This window comes from Ambystoma mexicanum, chromosome 9 (genome assembly GCF_040938575.1).
Source record: "Ambystoma mexicanum isolate Mex_15411 chromosome 9, UKY_AmexF1_1, whole genome shotgun sequence".
Classification (NCBI taxonomy): Eukaryota; Metazoa; Chordata; class Amphibia; order Caudata; family Ambystomatidae; genus Ambystoma; species Ambystoma mexicanum.
In genome coordinates, this window is record NC_090931.1 from 249,473,245 (window position 1) to 249,496,000 (window position 22,756).

The window sequence follows — 22,756 nt, forward strand, 5'->3', positions numbered from 1 at the left end:
TCAGGCAGAATCCAGTTTCATTAAGCCAGGTTTCAGCTAAATGTCACTTTTTGTTCCCAGTTTTCTACATTCAAATCAAACTGACAATTTTTACACATGCAGCTAGAGTGCTGACTCTTAGTTTCAAAACTATGACATTTCAACAGTTACAAACTATGTGACACTCAAAAGTAGGTCCCTGATTTAATTTAAACATTTCAATTTTAGTTGTTTTCAGTTCAGTTTAAATTAAGCTGCTGACCTCCACAGCTCAGCCAGTTTTGTTATGAACATTGTTTTGGGCTCTTTTTCTTTCCAGATTTTGTATGCACACAAAACTTAATTCTGCCAAATGTCTGCTGGTGTTCAGTGAGATTTTTGAATATCCTGCAATGTTTGAATAGGCATTTTGAGCTTGCATTCAGAGAAACCAAGGTGATTTCAAAGGGCTTTTTAAGCTAACGGGCACTGCTGTTTTTCCTTTGGCACACATTCGACCCATGGCACCCCTGGCCCATCACGCTCGCACTGGTGGGTGGAAGGTTAGGTGACCATTTTGGTGTGCGCACAACCTGCGCGGTTCTCCTGGATTCTGGTGCACATGTGGGCTTTTTGGCCATCTTGGATTTTCTAAGCCCACAGCACCAAATGTTGCAGCTTAATGACTCAAACGTGGGTCAATACACCTGACAAAGCCCCCCCACCTGACTGCACTTTGAATTTGAGTCGAGGGGGAGTCGGTGCGAAGAACATTTTGACCCACGCACTGGTATGTCCGCATCATCTTCTTCCAATTCCGCAAATGGCACAGTTCAGCATCTTTTCCTCCATCCGGTTGGATCGATCGGTCCTCCTCGCCGGTCCTGATGGGAATATTGGGCGGTACCCCGGGCCCCTCGGGTCTCTGCTCCCGGTCCCCGGTCGTCCTCCTTGGCCAGTCTCCAGGTTTTCTTTCTCCTAGGATGACAAAGGAAAGCGGCAATACCTATTCATAGACATTTCTACCCCACTATTGATATAGTGGGGCGACATATACATTTTATACTTTAATAGACATAGCATTCCAATTTTGAAAAACAAGATATAATTCAGAGACAGTGGCTTACAAGCGTCATAATATTTTAGAGACTATAGATGGGATATTTTAGGGTTGGAACTGAATTACTCTGGAGCGGCCCCCTCTGGTATTGCAGAGGACTCCTCCAGTTGTTGCAGAGTGTGCCTGGGATGGCAGCACTTTAACTGATTTATATGGACCCACTTGTCTTCCCCCTCTGCCAAACCGCCTTTGGGGATGCGGATCTTGTAGGCCACAGGGGAGATTTTGTCTATAATTTCAAACGGTCCCTTCCATGTAGGCAAACATTTTCGCTGTTTGGCCTGGTTCCTTTGGAAATTGTATAGATAGACCCGGTCCCCCACAGTATATTCCTTCCTGGTGGTCTTCAGGTCGTAGTGGGTTTTCATGCTATCAGCTGATCTTTCTAAATTCCGCTGAGCATAGGCAAAAGCATGCTGAAGGTGTTTCCTTAGATTCTCCACATACTAATGAGTTGTGGAGGCATTTATCAGTGTCTGCTCTTGGGTCCTGTAGAGCAGTTGCTGTGGAAGCACCATCTTGCGTCCGGTCATCAGCTCAAATGGTGACATTTTGGTTGCAGATGACGGGGTAGATCTGATGGCAATCAGGACCAGAGGTAATCGGATATCCCAACTTGGCCCAGAATCTGCCACAAACATTTTTAATATGCTCACAATTGTCCGGTTGTAGCGTTCCACTGCACCAGAAGAAGCTGGCCTGTAAGCAATGTATAGCTTCCTTTTCACCCCCTAGTATCTCCCACATCTTTGTCATTACTTCACTGGTGAAGTGGCTACCCCTGTCTGACTCAATCCTTTGAGGTAGACCAAAACGGGAAAATATGTGGTTAATCATCAGGGCAGCTGCTGTTTCTGCCTTGCAGTTTGGGGCTGGGAGACATTCCACCCACTTGGTAAACAAGCATGTAACGGTCAACATGTACTTGTTTCCTCTAGACGAGCGAATTACAGGGCCTACAAAGTCGATTTGCAAATCTGGCCATGGCAGTGTCATCCCCCTCTTTTGGAGAGGCGCACAGTGTGTGAGGGATGATGGCTGAAATTGTGCACACACAAGACACCCCTTCAAGTATTGGTCGAGGTCCTGCCCCATGTGTGGCCAGTATGCAACCTCTCTTAAGATTTCCAGTGTTGTGTGAAACCCCCTATGACCGGCTGTGGCTGCATCTTGGGCGTGACTTAACATCAGGCTTCGGAATGAGGTAGGAACCACCCACTGATCATGGCCAGCTTGGGATTTCCTTACCAACAGCCCGTCTTGGATCGGGAACATCTTTGGACATTTCATCAACACTCTTAGGTCCTCTTTCCCAATGTAATCGGTATCCGTCAGGGGAAAGTTCTCAGGGTCCTCAATGTGTTGGTAAAACGTACCAATTATTGGATCCCCCTTTTGAGCCGTAATCAAATCATCATCAGGGGTCTCCTTACTCCATTGTGCAGTTGAAAGATCATTGTGAGCATTGGTCTGGGACCTAGTGATGGCAGTGACCTGGATTTTCCCCCAACAGGGACTCTATTTCTATTAGATCCCCTTGGATGGCCCCGGTTTTGGCCAGCTGATCAGCTAAGTCATTTCCAGTTTTGTCTGGCCCCTCTACTTTGGAATGACCCTTGATCTTTTTCCAGTAGATGGTCATCCCATTCGATGTGACCAGATCAACAATATTTTGGATTAACTTCCCATGTTTCAGGGGTTTGTTATTATCACATAACATGCCTCTGGTTTTCCAATTAACCAGGTGCTCCACGAACCCGTTCCGTACATAATCCGAATCTGTGATTATGACCAGTTCGTGGAGTTGATGTTGGACAGCAGTGAGGATGGCCTGATGCACAGCCATCAATTCTGCCACCTGACTACTTCGGGGACCAATTTTGTATCCAGCGGAGGGTTCTGGAAACTCCTTCACCCATGCATTCCCTACGCCAGCCACCAGTTCTTTCTCCCCGTTGTTGTCAACATGGTAAGAGCATCCATCCACATAGACAATGGCATTCCCTCACACTTGTCTTCTTCAAAGACTTTGTGTGGGGAATTGAGGTATGCCTCCATGTTGTCCTTGATTTTTAGACTTTCGTCCTCGAGACAGTTTTCTCTGGCACAATCATGCAAGTCAGCCAGACCTTGCGCGAGGGGACTCTTCTTGTTTTGGCCATATCTGACCTCTACAGGAAAGCCTTGCATTGACAGAATCCAGGAAGTAATTCGGGAATTACTCACATTTCCGGCCCGGATTCTGTCACTTTGGAGATATTGCAGAGGCTGGTGTGGAGTCTCCACTATGATGTGTTCCCCCTAGATAAACGGGCGGTAATTCTTCAATGCCCACACCGTTGCCAGGAGTGCCTTCTCACAATCGTTGAAATTTTTCCTCCACAGAGGATAAAGTTTTGCTCGCATAGGAGATTACTTTATTGACCTTGTCATGCTTTTGGTACAATACTGCCGTCAAGCACGTATTAGAGAACCCTGTCTCCAGGAAGAACTCCTTGTTTCTGACAGGGTAAGTTAGGCAAGGCGCTTGTGAGAGGCTTCTTTTGAGTTGTCTTACTGCCTCGGCTTGTTCTGGACCCATTGCTACTTGATCCCCCCCTTCAGGAGATGAATCAGGGGTCTGGTGATCTCTGCGTAGCCCTCAATGAACTTTCTGCTGTAATTAGTCAGTCCAAGGAGGCTCCTTAGTTCCCGCAGAGTGGTGGGGTCTTTCAGTTTCTGAAGTGCTTCCACTTTCTTTTCCTGGGGACAGAGACCCTGAGGAGTAATCTCATGCCCTAAGAAATTAACACGGGTTCTACACCACTGTGCTTTCTGAAAGGAAAGTTTTGCTCCGGCGTCCCTCAACTGTGTCAGAACATAACGGATCTCCGCTATGTGTTCCTCCACAGATGAACTTTTGATGAGGACATCATCTACATAAGCCAGGTTACCCCTCGCACCCAGGTCGGGCATGGCCTTATGTAGGAGAATGTTAAATTCATTGCCGGAGTTGAGGTATCCGAAGGGTGTCCGGGTCCATGTGTACTGCTGGCCCCCAAAGGTAAAAGCCAGTTTGTATTGGTCCTCCCTACTGACAGGCACGGTCCAGTATCCATTGGTCAGGTCTATTGCTGTGAATACCTGTGACCCTTGAATCTGGGCCAGCCCTTGGTCAATGTAGGGCAGAGGCCATCGTGAAGTATGGACCCGTTTGTTGAGCTCCCTAAGGTCGGCGCAGAGTCTCCAATGGCCGTTTGGCTTCAATATTCCCAGCACCGTATTATTGAAGGTGCTGTGTACTGGACGGATTATTCCCCGGGACTCAAGGTTCTTAATTATTTCAGTAAGGGACTCCATGGATGCGAGAGGCAAACGATATTGCTTCACAAACACTGGAGTCATTCCAGGGTCCGTGGGAATTGTTGTTGTGTGGATGTCGGTGCGACCACAGTCATATGAGTCTACCGCAAAGAGATCTTGGAAATCCAAGAAAACTTGTTTCAACTTTTGCTTCTGTTCCAGAGTCATGCAGGCATCAGCTAGGTTGACCCTCTCTTCCACCATCTGTCTGAAGCTGGGAAAGACTTCTGGTTTGGCTATCTCAGCGGCCTCCTCCAGCTGGGTGGAGAAGTCCCTGGTCAGAGTGCTGATTTTGACTGGAGGCTTCAGGTGGGAAAGGCAGCCCTCATGGACCTGGAAAATCACCTCATCCCTCCTGAAGTCACAAGTCACATCTTCCTTACCATAAGGGCAAGAAGTGTACACCAGGAAGTTCCCCCCATGCCGGTGAAAATCCTGTCTGGTGTTGTGTTGTCATCATTGTCACTGTCGAAACAGTCCTTGGGGATTGGTCCTAACAGTTCATTTCCTAAATCAATGGAGAAATGTCGGTCATCAACCGCCATTCCAATAATGGTGCCTGCGGCTAGAGTAATACTCTTTAAGTCGCTGTTATCCACCTCTATTGGAATGGTGTCATGTTCTATGTTGACTAATGGTGTTGGGTTTACCCCCAACCCTTGCTGTTGGAGAGAAGCATTTAGATGTATATAAGCATCAGGGTTTTTCAATGTTTGTCCTCTTTTAACTTTCACTTCCAGGGTGAATTGTCGGGTCCTTTCCGGGATGGTGACTTCCTCTTTGATCTGAATTTCAACTGCATAAGGTAGCAAATGAGCTGAACTAAATGCTTTTTCTGGATCATCAAAGCCCATGGGATTATCCGCTAATCGGGACCAAGCTTTGAAGTTTATTAGGTCCAAACTAATGGCAAAGCGATTGAGAATGTCACTGCCTAAGTAAAAGGCGGCAGTGAAGTCTCGCACGACACAACAATTATGGACTATGCTCTTGTTGCCAATGGAGATTTTGAGCATACACCTGCTTGGCAGGAGATGTTTTGAATTGGGTGCTTCCAGGTCCATTTCCCATTTGTGTATCAGTTTGAATGTGGGAATGGCTGGATCTTTTGGGAGTTGGCGAAACATGGCTTCGCTGATGAAGCTCTTACCGTTGTTCACACACACTCGGGCGAGAACAGAGTCCTTCCCCTCATTTAACTGAACAGGGATGAACAACTGATCTCCAATTTGCTGAATATCAGCCAGGCTCTGAGCTGATTTCACCTCTTTCTGGACTATAGGAGTGGGAGTGTCTGATTGTGGATTGGTAAAGAATTTCAGAGTGTTTCCTTCCAGTGTGGAATACCACCTTAAACTGGAAGGAAGGTTGATTTTCAGAAATAGAGAGGACCCCCCCATCACCAGTCTGTTGTCCTACTGCTATTACTGTCACGTCTGGAATTTGGTTGTTCTGGAAGTGAAATTCTACTTGGTCAGATTTTTGTTCAACCATGTGGCAGGTGCCGTTTAAACTAACATGTTTGACACTCTGTTTTAATTTTATTGGTCGGCTAGTCTGGGTCCAGAGGACCTTGTTTACACAATCTATTAGAGGTGACAACCTTCTCAGGAGATCGTTCCCTAGTAAACAAGGGGTGCCCTCTGGAGTCACTACTATGACCGGGTGTTTCACCTTGTGTCGCCCAATTTTAATGTCCAAGTCTGCAGTCCCCTCGACGTGAATTTTCTTCCCGTCAAAGTTCTGCAGTTGTCCAGGAAGAGAGGTGAGAGGAATACGGTAATTATCCCCCCTTCCTGCATTTAGTTCATCAAAGGCCCTTTTGGACAGAAAGGTAGCTTGGGATCCAGTGTCCACCAGTGCCAAAATTGTACCCTGCCCCTGTACTTGTACCGGGGCATAGTATCTTCCCTCCTTCTCCTCAAAGGGGCACAGATAATGCACATTTTTGGACAACTGGTGGGCCAATTTTCTGGTTTTGGACATTGCAAGAGAAGAGATTTGGGCAGAATGCTGTGGAGAGCCTGGGGAATCTGAAAGAAAAGTTGGCAACTGGAAATGGTTTCGGGTTCTGGGCCACCCCCCCTTTTTGGAGGCAGTCCTCAGGATGGGTTTGACCCATGGGATTTTGGTATTGTCAGTTCTGGGATGAGATGATGGGCGGCGGTAGCTCAGTCTCCACATCTCCCCAGTCTGAATTGGCATCTCTTGGGACCCATTTTTCCGTGGGAGGAGTTCCCCCATCTCTGAAGGAGAAGATCCTTTTTCACAGGATCTTCTGAGGATCCCTCTCCCTTAAATTGGAAGACCTGTACCTCCTCCACAAAGTGGATCTGTTTGGGTCCTTTGTTTCTCCTACCCCCCCTCTGCTCCTTTGGAGGCAGACTTTCTGGGGCAGGAGATTTCGTTTCCGGTTCCTGGGTTTCCAGGGGCTGTTTACAAGTGAGGAAGGAAGCTTCCTCCAAGGCTTTACACCCCTCTTCCCCTTGTGGCTCCTCCTTGGGAACCGGTGGGTTATCTGGGTGCTGCCCCCGTCATTGTTCTGGAGCACCAGGTCCAGAGTTTGGGGCATTCTGCGGTGGGATGCTCATCTGAGGGTTCCGTTGAGCCCTCAGTATGTGACCCAGATCCTGTGCAATATTTTGGACATGGCGCTCTAACTGGGAAACCCGCTCAGGCTGATACGGGGCTCTATTTTCTCCCCTGGGCTGATCCCGGGAAGGGTATCTATCCCTTCTCTGGTAATACCCTGGGTTGGGAAGATTCGGGTACCCCTCCACCCTTGGCCTCCCCTCTCCCGGATTAGGTTGTCTGGGCTCAGGGAATTGGGGAAAAAAGGATGGATGATTTTGGGGCTGGAAAGTGGGTGGATACCTGGGGAAAAAGTTCTGCACAGGATTTGGTGAATTTCTGCCCTCCTGGGGGACGTTAGGAGGGAAGTTTCCTGGGTCAGGTGCTTGGCTGGATCCCCCCCCCTTGGGCTGGAGGAGTCCACACATAACCCAGGATTGGTCGGTTTCCCTTGTAGCAGGGACTTACATAGTAAGGGGAGCGGGGGACCCCATTTGTGGGACTACCTCCTCGACTCCCTGTCTGTCACTGGCCCGAGGGCCTTCTGGGCTGTGAATTATTTGGTGCAGGCAGGTTTTTAGGCCCCCCCATCTCCAAATCTAAAACGGGGGCAACCTTTACCTCTGCCACCTTGGCAGCAGCAGGGGTGCTGTTGGTTTGGGGGTTTTCGGCGCATTATTTTTATTTTCGATGGGCTTCTGCACCTCATAGATCCGGGTAGCCTGTTCAATGACCCAGTCTAAAGATCTTTTCTCATGAAAATCTCTCATGAGCTGAGTCATTATGTATTTCGGTAAGGCATGTAAAAACGTATTGATAAATTCTCTGCTATCCGTGCGCACCGTTCTGGTGGTCTGCGCAAAAGCACGCTTTAATTCTTGCACAAACTCTTGTGGGGCCTGATCCTCCCCACATTGCAAATTTTAGGCTGCCTTGCGAGCCTCTTGAGGATTTCTGTGCACAGAAAAATGTTTCAAGATGGCCGCCCTGTATGTGGACCACCTTGAATGGTTTTGATCCTCCAGCCCTGCAAAGAAACTGGAGTATTCTGGTGAGAAGGTCCATTTGACGTACTGGATGCAGCTACTGCTGTCCTTCAAATGGAAAGTCTCCATCATTTGCTCATATAGCTCCAAGTGTTCCCAAACAGAATACTTGGAGTTCTTATGATAAGGCGTGATGACACTCCTTATTGCCTTTATTTGTTTCAATGGGTCCTTAAGCAAGGCCCTTTTTGCCTTATTGGCCTTTTTGGTTCGGGTAACCCTGGTCCATTCATCCTCTGACTCAGAAGCACTGCTCCCAGAGGTGCCCGTCTGATCTTCCATGTTTTCCCGGATTCTGTGAGCCTGGGAATGGCTGGCAGAATGTGGGGACCTGGTCTCCTGTGTCCTGTAATGCTCAGAGGAGTCTTCAGACCCCTCCTTGCTGCCAGGATTTGATGGGTACCCCCCCCACTGACCTAACTGGGCAGAGGTTTTCAGGATGCCCCTAATGCGCCTACTCTCCTGGGGTTCCCCACTAAATTGCACTGTGCTTGGGTGCCCATACCCAGATGCAAGCCCATCCATTCCTGGGAGGTACTGGCCTATGAGCCCCATACTTCTAGCTGGATAGTAATCTGCCATCCCCGTGGCCTTGGGCTCATGTGCGCGAGGGGACATGGGGGTGGCAGAGTCCAGGGACTGGGAGAGATGAAGGCCTCTGGTACCAGGGCTCCTGAGGTTATGCTCAGGCGTTTCCCTTTCCCAGTCTCTATCAGCCCCTGCTCCCTGTTGCAATGCAAGAGCCTGGGCTTTCAGTTCCTCAGTTAAGGCCTTACTAGACTCTATCAGTCACTCCTGCTTGGCTACCTGTTGCTGGAGCCTATCATTGTGCTGACAGGGAGCCTCATTTTCTCTCTGTGCCTCCTGATTGGTCCTGGAGTACTGGGCCAGTCTCTGCTGCAGGAGGGTTACCACCTCAGTCCCACCCCTACTGGCCTGCTCCTTTCTTGCCAGAGCCTCCTCCACCCTCCTGGTGTGATCTAGCAAGCCCCGATGCTCTTTTTGGAGGTCACCCAGCCCCTGGAGGGCCAAGTGATTTTCTTCAATTTTTCTTTTTAAATGGCAGACTTCCTGACCTAAGGTATCCCTTTCCTGACCAAGAGCCTGCATTTGTGACGCCAGGTCGTCCCTCTGCCTTTGAAAGGAACCTGCTTTCTGGCGTTCTTCATCAAACTCTGCCTGGGTATCCAGGTCTTTCAAAATCAATTAATTGCTTTCCTCTTTCTCTTTGTCTAGTTGGATTTGCAGGGTGGCTACCTGCTCTGTGCATGCCCTGTTGAAATTGATCTGTTGCTCCAGCTTTTTCTGGCTCTGCAGTAAGGAGTCCAAACTGTCTTGGTGCGCCTTCTGCAAAGCCAGAATTCTGTTATCCTGGTCTGTCTTTTCCTGTTGCAGTATATCCATGTCCTCTTTGGACGCCATCTGTTGCCTATTTGTCAGACTTGGCCTTCAGCACATTTGTCCTGCATGGCTCCCATATATAGATACAAATATGCCGCTATCCTGGCAATCTTATTGTGTTCATCTTTGGCCTTAGAAGCCATATATAATTCACTCAGGGCCACATGTAATGGACCCTGATCTCTCCATATATCTGACCCTGTTTCAGTGACCTGTTGCACGATTGCCTGCAACCAGACCGTTTGGTCCTGATGAGTCCACTCACCTCTCACAAATAGCTTATGTAAGAAGTGCTCTCTGGCTATTTTCATATCTACCGAGGTCGTCATTCTGGAATTTGAGTTCCTTCCTGACTTACAGAAGTTTGTATTTTATTTTGCAAAACAGACCGTTTCCTTAGAGCGTTCCTTTGAGGGATGCTTTCACAGTGTAAAACAGGGTGGTGATCTAACCGGATATGTGTATCTGGTCAGTTGGCACACTGTATTAATCTGCACAAGTGGTAAATCTAACCCAGAATATCCCGGACGAGCCCCCACTTTGTAAGCGATATTCAATCAACACTACAGCCAAGCCAGTGCCTAGTCTGGGATGTTGAGGAAAACCCTTATTGATGTATTTTTATGTCCAGTTCAGTACTCTGGATGACAACTCTTGTATAACACCCCCCTCTTAGAATCCCCCTGACCCCACTGAGCCAAGAAGTAGGTTTGTTTTGCAAATTAAAAGGTTATTTGAAAATTTAAACAATATATATATATATATATATCACACTTCTATAAATAAATTGATAATGGATATTACACTTGTGAAAATGAGCAGTAATCAGCAAGAGGTAACTTATGAATAGGAACAGAATAATAAGGTGGGAAAGAATGCTTTATATGGTTCAAGGAAACGCAATGATGAATGAAATGCAGTACAGAAAATAACTTGATATGACTTCAACAAACGACAATGTAATCACTTTTCCTTGACAATTCACTCCCCCCCTATGCAATGTAAGAAATGGAAGGAGAGCACACAGTCTTCAAGAATCCCAATAAAATGCAATACGAAATGCAGTTCCCCCCCAGCAAGCTGAGAGGAAAACAGGTAGAGGTTTCAAACACAGGCCCAAAAATGCTTTGAATGTGATGGCAATGGATGGGAAAATGTGCTAACTGATTTTAATTCCCTCTAGAGATTCAGGGTGAGTGAGAGATGCTTGTTGGTATTAGTCCAGGCTCACTTTAGCAATGCTCTATGAGTTATTACCCGGTTGCAAACAGATTTTTAACAAAGGAAAGAATGGAGCTCCTATTTTGACAAGTGGAGAAATTGAGCCAAATAGCAAATCGCAGTAAATTTCGCGAGTGCGTAAATCACGATTGTGGAAAAAGTATAGGGAGTAGGAAGTCGGTTCTAGGTTCGTTGGAAAGCCTAGAATCACAGCTTTAAAATGAAATTTCGTTCCTAGCCCAAACGGTTCAAGAGATACGGACGATTTAATAAAGTTAGATTTTCGGATTTAAAATAAAACTCAAAATGACAGGTGACAGTTTGCAGCTTTAGAATGACAGATGAAAGCTCGCAGCTTTAGAATGACAGATGACAGGATTACTAGGAGGCAGTTCTACTTAGGTTAAAATAGCTTGAATTAGATTATTTTAACTAAGAGATTGGTTCTGCACAGTTCTGCTAGGTACTCACAATATAAATTTGAAATAGGCCTCGTCACGGATCTGGTCAACACGTCCGGCGGCAGTTCTCCCTGCTCGGCGGGTCAATCAGGCACCGGTTCTGCTCACAGCGATCCGGATCTCTGGTTCTGCTCACAGTGGTCTGGGTCTGGTCTGCGGTTCCGGCAAAAGTTCTTGGCACAGAATTCAAACAGCTCGCATGGCTGTGGAATAGTTTGCAGATGATTTTAAGGATGCTGAGGCCTGCTGAGAAGAGTTCTCAGTTTGTGGGTTTAGGCCCTTGCTTTAAGTTCTGAAGTAAAGTTCTGGTCTTTGGAGATTGATGGATGTGAAGTCTGGAATCTCCCAGCAGAGCGTCCAGCAGAACATGGAATTGAATCCTCTACCTGTCCCAGCAGTCTTTTTTTATGTGTTTTGGAAGTGGGTGTGTGCGTGGCATAACTGAGCCTGGCCCTCTCTACTTCTCATTGGCCCAATTCTCCCCTCTCCCATGATTGGGCGAAGGAAATGGATTGTCATCATGATGAGGTCTGTTTATGGGTCAGAGGATCCTCCCCTGGTCAGTTTGCCCACAAATCTATATTTGATTCAAATACATATTTCCCAGATACACAATTTGTTGAAATTACATGTACGCATTATATATTCCTTATGGTCCATGCTTGTCCGCCTCTGATCTTCCTGGGGGCTTGCATTCAAAAATGACAACATTTTGCGCTTTTTGACTGGTTTACCAATATCGGACATTTACCAAAAATTACACACATGTGCGCAAGGAGTATGGACATTAATTGATGAAGTGTCAGATTTTTAACATGCAGACATTTGGAGTGAGACCCTATTTTCCGCTAGCAACCCCCCAGAATACACCACAGGGTCCTAACGCATCTTAAAACGTGCACAGAAAAATCACAAGAATAATGATATTACTTATATAATTTTGACCAGTCCGCACTATGAGTTATCTATCTTTTTATCTTATGCCCTGGTCAAAAAGGGGTGTGGCTTCCCACATCACATGTTGGAATAACTGGTTTATCCACTTCCCCCAAGCTCAGCTGGCTCTCACAGGCACTTCTCCTCCCACTTCTCCCAAGAGGAAGCCACTTTATGGCCCCCCCAATATAACATTTGCCTGAGTCCATTGTTCAGTTTCCTGCAGTCCCAAGGTAATTCAATCAGAGAGGTGTCACCTCCTTTTTGTGGGGGCAGCAGAATGCAGCCAGGCCTGGGAACACAGCTGTTGATCCAGTTTCAACTCCTGTCGGGGGTAGTTGTCAGGCAGAATCCAGTTTCATTAAGCCAGGTTTCAGCTAAATGTCACTTTTTGTTCCCAGTTTTCTACATTCAAATCAAACTGACAATTTTTACACATGCAGCTAGAGTGCTGACTCTTAGTTTCAAAACTATGACATTTCAACAGTTACAAACTATGTGACACTCAAAAATAGGTCCCTGATTTAATTTAAACATTTCGATTTTAGTGGTTTTCAGTTCAGTTTAACTTAAGCTGCTGACCTCCACAGCTCAGCCAGTTTTGTTATGAAAATTATTTTGGGCTCTTTTTCTTTCCAGATTTTGTATGCACACAAAACTTAATTCTGCCAAATGTCTGCTGGTGTTCAGTGAGATTTTTGAATATCCTGCAATGTTTGAATAGGCATTTTGAGCTTGCATTCAGAGAAACCAAGGTGATTTCAAAGGGCTTTTTAAGCTAACGGGCACTGCTGTTTTTCCTTTGGCACACATTCGACTCATGGCACCCCTGGCCCATCACGCTCGCACTGGTGGGTGGAAGGTTAGGTGACCATTTTGGTGTGCGCACAAACTGCGCGGTTCTCCTGGATTCTGGCGCACATGTGGGCTTTTTGGCCATCTTGGATTTTCTAAGCCCACAGCACCAAATGTTGCAGCTTAATGACTCAAACGTGGGTCAATACACCTGACAAAGCCAACAACTATGGGACTCCACGGAATGGGGATTTGCCTCCCTTCCCAGCACTTGTAATCTGGTGGTAATTCTGTCAGACCAAATTCCTGTAACGGTAATAAAGTTTGGTGGTATTCCGCTAGATTTACCGGCAGGATACCACCAAACATGTAATGAGGCTCTTTGTCTAAAACATGCATTTATTGAGCTGGACACAATGCACTGAAGAGAGAGGTGCATGGTCTCCACAGCATAGAATGTGCTCTGAGGATCCTGGTGCAAGCTGGGTAAAGTCTTGTGACCAGTGACTCATCAAAGCCAATGAAAATGTAATCTTTGAGTCACCACAGATCTCATTGTGTGAAATACAGATCTCAATTCTATAAGCTTGTTTTTCATTTCACTATGTAGCTCGTTTTATCATAGGACATATACATATTGATTTAGGTATGTGGAATATCATTTTCAACATATGTTGGTATCAGTGGTGAGCATAAACGTTCCAGCAAATAAAATACAGTTCTCATTGTGTGGGATAAGATTATGCATATACAAATTTCCATTCTGTCAAAAAAGTTTTACAGTATGAATGAGAGTCTTAATATGATAAACCAACGCAATTCTATGATATAGGTACTTGACTATGGGATGTATTGTGTATCATTATATTATATGATGCATGGTGAGGGCAGATAGCTCAGGGGCAACGCATTTGTCTCGGAAGCAAGACAACGCAGCGCAACAGAGATCCGAATCCCGATCCCGCCCTTAGAAACCAATCTCTGGTATAAAGCGCATTGCAAAAAAACAATTATAATTATACATCCTTTACAGCAGATAAGATACTGGGTATATGTGTTAGTAATGCTGAGTTAGGTTCCTCTTGTATCCTGCAAAACATGCGTCTGGGCTATTTCCCATCCTGGGTTAGAATATCACTGCAGATGAAGTTTGAAGTGGGCATCAACTTCAGGAGGCGCACCCTCCTCTCCTATGAGAGTGGCTGGTTGCACCATTCTCTCCTAGGAGAGTGACTAATTGGCTATCTCTTACAAGGAAAATGGCAACGTTCAAAAAGTGGTTGCTGAAATGAACAGCTGCAAAAGATGTGAATTATTGATCTAGAGGCCAGAGATCAGGAATCTACAACCTTTGGCTGCCCAGATATTTTAGACTACAACGACTATCAGCCCAAACTGGCATAGTCAATGGTGAGGGAACATGGGAGCCGTAGTCTAACACATCTGGAGAGCCACAGGTTGTAGACCCGTGCCTTAGATAACATCTACTCTGATAGGTGTTCTGTGCTGTTAGTGGTTTGACCTGAAATACATATCCTGTCGAGAGATTTAGTCATCTCCTACAAATGAGGGATTATCTACTCCAAGAAAAATGTAATTCTCTGTGACAAAATCAACTAGGCTGAGCCAGTGAGGAGAGACTGGGGAACTGTGAGGCGGCGACCGGATGGGCAGGGGAAGACGGCCACTCCTTAATGCAACCCCTCCAAGTGGTAAATTGTATTATTATTTATTTATTGTGATATATTACATTCAATGAATCTTTCGCAAAATAGAATTCAAAGCAAACATACTTAAAATCACATCATATTAAAGACAACACATGATAAACAAAGCACATATATAATCACAGCTTTAAAAAAAATACAGTTCCTTGTAATTCATCTGGACAGATCTAAAACTTTAGAAAATACAGTTGTAAAAAAACCTATTACATTGATTTTTCCAGAGATGTGGGCTCCCTCTAATACAATTTGCCATAAAGAAGCATAAGAGCTCATTCTAAAACTTTTTTTTTTTAAAACACCGAGAAATGTCGTGCTTGGAACTATCAGACACTTACATGCTATTGCTAAATGAAGGCGTGTTTCAACCTCTGGCGAGTTACAGGTGAGAACCTCCTTCAGCCCTAGAGACATGATTTCTCGTTCGATGGTAACAAATTCAATCTGATTTTCCAGAAATACAGTCTCCATCATGCATCAGGAAATGTCATTATGTAATTCGAAATTGTATGCAAAGGTTTCCTATCTAAACTAGAATAATGTTGATGTTTGAGTTGTTTACACTCTACAATAGTTCCTATCCAGTCCGTCTCCAATATCTTCTTTGTGACCTTCATTCATAATCAAAAGGTCAATGGAGGCGTCTAACAACGATAATTCCGAGGTACACGTGTTGATCCATCTATGCAAAGCTGCCGATCTTCCATTATGCATTGTTTCAGAAGTCGAGTGCAACCAAGAAGCCTGAGGTGCAGTACACATTTTCCTCATTAAGGAAATTGCTTTGCAAGTAGCCACGGCCTGAATAGAAATTCGGCCCAGCACAGAACGAATCAGGCAGGTTGGAGTACTACAAGGTATGCCTAAATCTGCTTCCAATCAGTGGTCGAAATGTGTGGGAAAAGAAGTAGTGGAGCTATGTTCCCTGCCGGTCTGCCCCACTCCCCACAAACCCCATCGCTGTGCTCCTCCCACACAAAGTCCAAACCCCCAAACAAACACAACTATTATTTAAGGGAATGTTCAGTGCATTGCACTGAAGTGCAAGTTTCAACTTCTTCCACTTTTATTTTAAAACTAAACCGTTCTGGAACAGTTTCTTTTTAAAATAAAAGTATAGGAACAGTGAATCTGAAAAATAAAAAGTATAGGAGCACCGCTCGCGACCGCTTCCGCCCACTTCAACCTGTGCTTCTAATATATAAGCCCTTCAAGGTACACCATTGCATATCATACCAACATCAAATAACCTCAGCACCACAAACAAGCACCAGGAGCAGCTTAGCTTTATACGCATTTTACAAGTGGGAGACTTGAAACCCTCCCATACTGCCTATTTTTCCCTTTAACTTGTGTGATCAACACTTTGAGTTTAGATCTCAGAAATCATTCCTGATAAGCCATGGAAGCTGTGTCTGAAATCAAAAAGCCCAAGTACCAAATTCAGAGACTACTTCTAAATGTTCTTCATGAAGTGACCAGCGGAACTCTCTTACTCAGGTGTTTTTTGTCAAACGCAGAACCATGACTTTAGATTTGCTAGTATTGGCCACCAGATCCTTAGCCTTAGCATATTGCCGCAGGGCAGAAATCTGCTGCTGAAATCTAGTAGGTGTTTGATCCAACACAACAAGGCCGTCTGCATACAACAACCAACTAATAATAAATACATCTAGTTTAGGAGGGAAAGGCCGGGCCTTTAAAAGGATATCAGGTAATATTGTCCCCATAAATAAAGTTGTTATACATACAGTCGCTGGGAAACGGCATAGGCGACATTATTTATGGGGCCAATATATGGGGTAAATGGGAGCAAGTGCTGCAGGGGTGACCCGCGCTCCATTAAAAAAAATGTGGGGTTTTGGGGGTGTCCCCCGCAGGTTCCATATGATAATGTTGACTCAAAAAAACGGCGCCATTCTTGTATGAGGACATTTTTGCAGGGATATTATCACACACAACCTTTAAAAGTGTACTACCGATGACTGCGAGGGGCAAGAACACCGCCCTGTTTTAGTCCACAGTACGTTGGTAAATGTGGTAAATGGGGGAACCCCACAGTGCTTCCCTCGTCCTCCCTTAGTGGACAGTCATGGTCAGAAACCATCCAAACAAGAAGAAGACCCTGAGGAACACCAGAGGGAAATGTGCCACCTACATATAGCCAAAGTGGGACTGATAAGCAGTGCAGAAGACAAGAAGATGATATGGCGGAAAACTACAGAAGAACAAGCTGTTTGCAGGCAGCTAATCTGTGAACGGAAGACTTACCGCAAGCTTTGGGCCCAGGCCATGGTTCCATGCACAGAGCGGTGTTTCCTGCTCAGAGCACGCAGACTCAACATATACCGGTGTCTAAAAGTAAATCCCTCAGCATGTGTACGTGGCCTGCTGCGCTTTACTTGTATGCACTCTGCCTGACAAATAGGAGGGCCAATTCCTGTGAGTGCAACCCACAGAATACCATATCAGGAAGCTGCCATGATCCTCTTGACTGACCCTAACATGTTGAGCCCACTTGATGGTCATAATGTCGAAGTCAACCAATAGAATACTCCATGTACCTGGAGAAAAGGAGGGGAGGATCCACACAGGGAGGAAGCAGGACCAAGAGGTAAAGGCCAGGGTAAGCTCATGAATGTTAGCAGGTGTTAAGACAGATTTCTGAACTCTGTCCTGGAGGGGCAGAGGTTCAGAAGGCCAGCCTAGTTTCTTGGAACAGGGTAACCTCTGGACAAGCCAGACCAATCAGGGTAGCGATCGCGGCGGTCAAGACTAGGTCTCAAGAGGGGTGAGGGTGACTGAAAGCCCGCAATGAGCACACAAAGCAAGGACACTTACAAATTACTCCAAGCAGGTGTTATATTAAAAATATATACACATTTATTACAAGGCCTTTGTAACATTGACCGTAGCGAGAAATCACACTAAAACTCAAGTAAACCAACACATACCAAACCAATACAATATATATACAAATACAAACGAGTCTAACGAGTTAGATGCACAAAATGTGTAGACCACCTAGATGGGGAGGAAAACAGGCAGTGCGAATAATAATTAGACGCAGTCCTCCTTCAGAGGCACCTAACTAAAAGGAGGTCCAAGCCCTACGAAGAGTGGAGCCTTGTGCTCAAAAGTACCTGCACACGCTGGTGCCAACGGGCAAAAAGGGGAGTTTATTCGAGGGAATCAGGCAGTTTAGTTCGGGGAACAAATGAAGATGAACAGAGCTCCGCGACTCAAGCGCAGCCTCCACTGTGGGCAGAAGCAGAGCGCGAGTACGGAAAGGCGTGCTGTTAGATACACGGGGAAAAGCTATGGGCCCCTGCAGGAGGGCGACCAGTTCCTAGCGATGCTACTCACTGGTCCCCGATGCAAGCAGACCCAGGCTTCTCCGCGTCAGTTTCAGTGCTGGCAGGTTCAGATAGGAGCAGGGGACATCTCGTCGTCGTGTAGATTCCGCAGCAGCAGAAGTTGAGTTGAGGACGTGCCAAACGCAGTGAACCCACACAGTTTGTTACCACAGCAGGGCAACGGAGCGGCCGTGTGTATTTCAGCCAAATGTACACTGCTCACTTCAGACCTGGGAATGACAAGTGTACGAATCGTGTGAGAGTGACAAGGACTCGTAATACAACACAACCTGATGGCGCTTACAGAGCAAGACTCCTGGGTAGGCTGGTCAGTCTGCTGGATGGCCCAGAGACACTTCCGAAGGCTTACGTGCAGGAGATGGTGAAGATGCCGAGAATAGTTGTTCCCACTATTCCAAGGGTCGAAATACCAGTACAGGCCTTCTCGTTCGATCCGAGGTAGAAAGGGTTTCACAAAGCGACAGCAGTGCAGAGGAGCAGTCTTTCAGCGGGTCACCAGCGATTCCTCGGTTCAGCCTCGTGGTTGCAGGATACTTGGCTCCTGTATTCCTTTGTTCATGAGAACTCAGGAGATCGACATGGTAGTGGTGTTTCCAGCCCCCTCTTATCCACGGTTCCCTTCGCGCCAAAACGGAGGGGACCCAATGGGAGATCTGCTCACAAAACACTCACACCATACGTGGACCTATCACGGACCACAGAGGTCCCAGGCATTCACACCACCCTAGACTCTCTGGCACCCAGGATGTGTATTGTGACCAGACATCCCAGCCCACATCCTGGAGGCACACACAAGGCCTGTAGAAGCCCGCAAAAGTATCTGTGTTTCACGGGAAAGTACATGCCCAAATAAGGAAGGGCCCAAGTCGGCTCAACCTGGGGGAAGGTGAAGGGGGCAAGACGGTCAGCGGACAGGACAAAGAGCCTCGTGGTCTGGCCATTTTGGGAGCCAGGCCACCATTTTGGGCTAAGCGCAAGAAACGCGCTTAAACGCCAAAAGGAGCTCAAAAACACAAGAAACGATCGCTGCCACCAGTCCCGTCCGTGATTCACTTGCACCGTTCATTTACAATCCAAAGAGAGTATCTAGGGCCTGTAGAAGACTAGAGACCCAAGAGAGCAGTAACTTAGCTTACAGTGCCCTCTTGTGCCATGTTGCGCGAAAGCTGCAACATGATAAAGAAACTATGGAAAACAATGTTTCCCTGTACTGACAGTCTTAAGGGCATGTCAGTTTCCCCGTAAGAATGGAGCGAAAGCCCAGAGGAGTGCGGCAGAAGGCTGCACTTCTCTGGCAAAGTCTAGATCAGGGTGAAAACAACAGCAAAAAGTTTAGGGGTTGCCACATGGAAGGAAAATTACCCACAATTAAGAAATCTTTCCTAACAGCAGGGAACAGAGACACGGACTTGAGGCCATATTTCCCCATGTATCCAATTACCATCAGTGTAAAAGGAGGCATACATCTCCTGACCATGTGAGGCTGTGAAAGGGGTACAACAACCACCCAAAGCAATATCATCATCCTGGAGGTGACACACAGCCCAGGCAATGACATAGAGACAAGCCACAATGATCGGGGTTCAGAGAACTGGACCCCAGTCAAGGAACTAGAAGTGTGCCTGGGCTTTACAAACTCACTGAGAGTGTGAATGACTTTGCTGGACATTGCTCTTGGTGTGAATACTCATGGACCTTTAAGTCTAGACTAGGGAATGGACATTTTTAATTTTTTGATTGGGTATTCATAATGCGCCTATACACAATATGTTTCGAAGCGCAACATTGGGGCTCAGGACACTGGGTGCTCCTTTCACTTACACTGGATTGCTTATATCCAATCCTGACACCTTTTGTGGTGCTGGAACATCTTTTTGTAGTTGTACCCTATCTCTTCAATAAATGTGTGAACCGATTCATGGCATCTGTGTTTTTCTGTGGCACCCTTTGTGACACTTCCTACATGAAGACACTGTACTAGTTATCCCGTTCTACTGATAATGTTCAGGGATGTCATTTAGGGGTTGCCCAGGGTCACACCTGTGAGCCCTGAGGTCTCCCGTGCTACCCCTGTGGTCTACCTGGCTACGCCTAAACAACATTTGTTTAAAAAAATACTTTTAACTTTTTTTTAATTGAGGCTCTTGGGCTATGGCCAGCAGCATGTGGCTCTTTGTTTCTGGAGTGGCTGGTTTTCTGATCGCTATAGCCAGTAAGATAGCTCAGTGGGTTGAGCTCTCACTGCTGCAATGTTTGTGTGATCTGCAGACTGCAGGTTGGACTCCCAGCAAGGTCAACTCAACCTTTAATCCTCATGAGGTTGATAAATGAGTACCAACACAGGTTGGGTGATATTGTATGTATATATGTTCTATTTGAAGCGATTAAGCATAAGTGCAATATAATAACACACCATTATCATTTGGCCTTGGACGTCTGCTTGCATTCACAGTCATTTGGTAATATGGGCCTATACGCACTAATATTAACGATACATGTGGTGATCCATTCTTGGATGAAATGTATATCACTTTACAGTGATATGGTAACCATATTTTTTGTAGTGTACTTTGAAACAATGCTATGTGATGCCACTTCCTGGTTTGTCAAGGGGTGAAAGGTCGTGCTCCATCACTTCCTGTGATGTTATCAGAGGTCAAGGCTCGTGCAATGTCAATTCCACTACCCCTGGCATTTTGGTGAATTCGCGTCCCTGATAACGTAACCGCAAAAGATGAGTGATGGTGTCCCTATCCCCTCCACGAGACGTGGCACAGTCCTTCGTGTGATGTCCAGAGTGGAAGCCTCCCTATGGCTTGTTCAAACCTACAATAGACTAGGCTTTTATTGGCCATTCCCTTTGAACAATGGAAATGCTGCCCCAGTAATGAGTACTGTAGAAGGTATACTTCCCATTAAAGTGTTCACATTCTAGCTAGTGAAATTCTAGTAGCAATTGAGTGACCTGCTTCGGGTAGAAAGGGAAAAAGGGCTCTAGGAACCATGCAGGCATTTTGTCCACTCTTCTGCCAGCTATATGGACTAACGTTGTGTTCTTGTTCCCTCATTCAGCGCTTCAGCATGGAAGGGATCTCGAACATCTTGCAGACCGGGATCAGGCAAACCTTTGGTAACACGGGCAGCGATAAGCAGGTGTGTATGCCTTTTGTGGCTGAGCCAGCTAATAAATCAGTACTGAGTTAGCAGATTTCAAATGTACAGATGGTATGTTACAACCTTACTTCCATTTAACTGATCCTATCCCAGTCCCAGGGGGTGAGTTTCCAATCCCCCAGATCGATAGTGAATGACAGTTAATGTGGTGGTAGAATGTACCTCTACTGTTAATGATTTGGGGGATTTTAATGGATTTGACATGTGGGTTGGTAAGGCAGAGCAGGCTCAGCTGAGAAGATCTGCCTTGCAAATCTGACAGCATGACTGGCGTGTGGTTTTCATGGTGGAGAAAAGTCTACGGATTCCTGGGGAATTGGCCTGAATTTACTAACTGATCAAAGCAGACGGATTCTACAGGAATCCATTGTTATTGCCTCCCGTAATCATTAATTGCAGGAGGTATTTACACATTTTTTCAAAACCGAGTGCGACAATGAAGAGCAAAGCTGAATGTGCAGGTCTTTTACTTTTTACATTCCCACTCTGTTTTGAAAATGTACAAAGTTGGACAAAGGGGACCTTTTGCATTCAACGTGCAGCCCTACAGATAAGGGGTGTATCGGCCACTGTTGCTCCCTTTAAATTGGCAAATACTCCCCCAAAAAAGTAGTGAGTAAAAATATTCTAAGCAAAAAATAGGAAAAAGACATGTACAATCTTGCACCCCTGTTTTCACACTCACATCTTCATGGATATTTTTGGACCAGTAGGGCACGTAATACCACAGGAAGAAACGACTATTTTAACTGTATGATTGGAAGAAGTAAACATGCATCTTTTTATTTGCTTGAATAACCAGGTGCAAATAAATAATGATTACAAAAACATTTCTGTTTTTCAGTTAAAACATTTTTTACTGTCTTAGAAGATACTCTCAGTGGGAAGTGGATTTACATGTGTACTCTCCGAAAAAATCATTAAAAAATTGGGAGTAAAATACACCCACTTCCAAATCTTATCTGGAACACTGTTTACATGCCATTGTTCATGGTCCACAAATGCAATTCATGATTTTTTTTCAAATGACCCACTAGTGTTGGTTCGTGTGAAACTATGCACATTGCTCTGAAATGGGCAGATACCGTTTAGCACACATGGATGTATGCATGTGAATTGCACCTATGTAATTACTTGCATCATGCCCTAAATATATGTCCTATTTATGTCTGTACCCTAGTCAAGGCCCCTGGTGTATTGATATATATTTATATATATTGATATGATATGTTTATTTATATAGCGCCTATACACAATGTGTTTCAAAGCGCTTCAAGGCAAGGGAGGAAAAAAGGGGAAATACAATGACATTCTTACAAGTCATGAACAGTAAGGATCTGAAATTAACGATCATACTCGGCCTGATGACATTTCAGATAGTGCAAGAGCTAAAACATAGATAAGGAAGGGAGGGGGAGAGTGAGAAGGAAATGGAAAAAGACAGACGACTACCGTACTAGGCCTGACGACATTTCTGGTAGAGGAGAAAAACAAAAAGTGAGGGAGAGGGGTGCAGAAAGGGAGGGGAGGAACAAAACAAGCGACTATCATACTAGGCCTGACGATATTTCAGATAGTGCTGGAGAGGTGTGGGGAGGAAAAAAACAGTAATGGGAGGGTGGAGGAATCA

General features: G+C 45.7%; 1 protein-coding gene across 2 annotated transcripts in view; it reads left to right on the plus strand.

Annotated features, from left to right (window-relative positions):
• Positions 1-22,756, plus strand: part of FEZ1 (fasciculation and elongation protein zeta 1) — a 341,418-nt gene that overhangs the window by 282,474 nt on the left and 36,188 nt on the right. For both annotated transcript variants that reach the window (XM_069614549.1, XM_069614550.1), the window contains one exon: positions 21,025-21,105. In XM_069614549.1, coding sequence (XP_069470650.1) covers positions 21,025-21,105 — 81 coding nt within the window. The remainder of the gene's footprint in view (positions 1-21,024; positions 21,106-22,756) is intronic.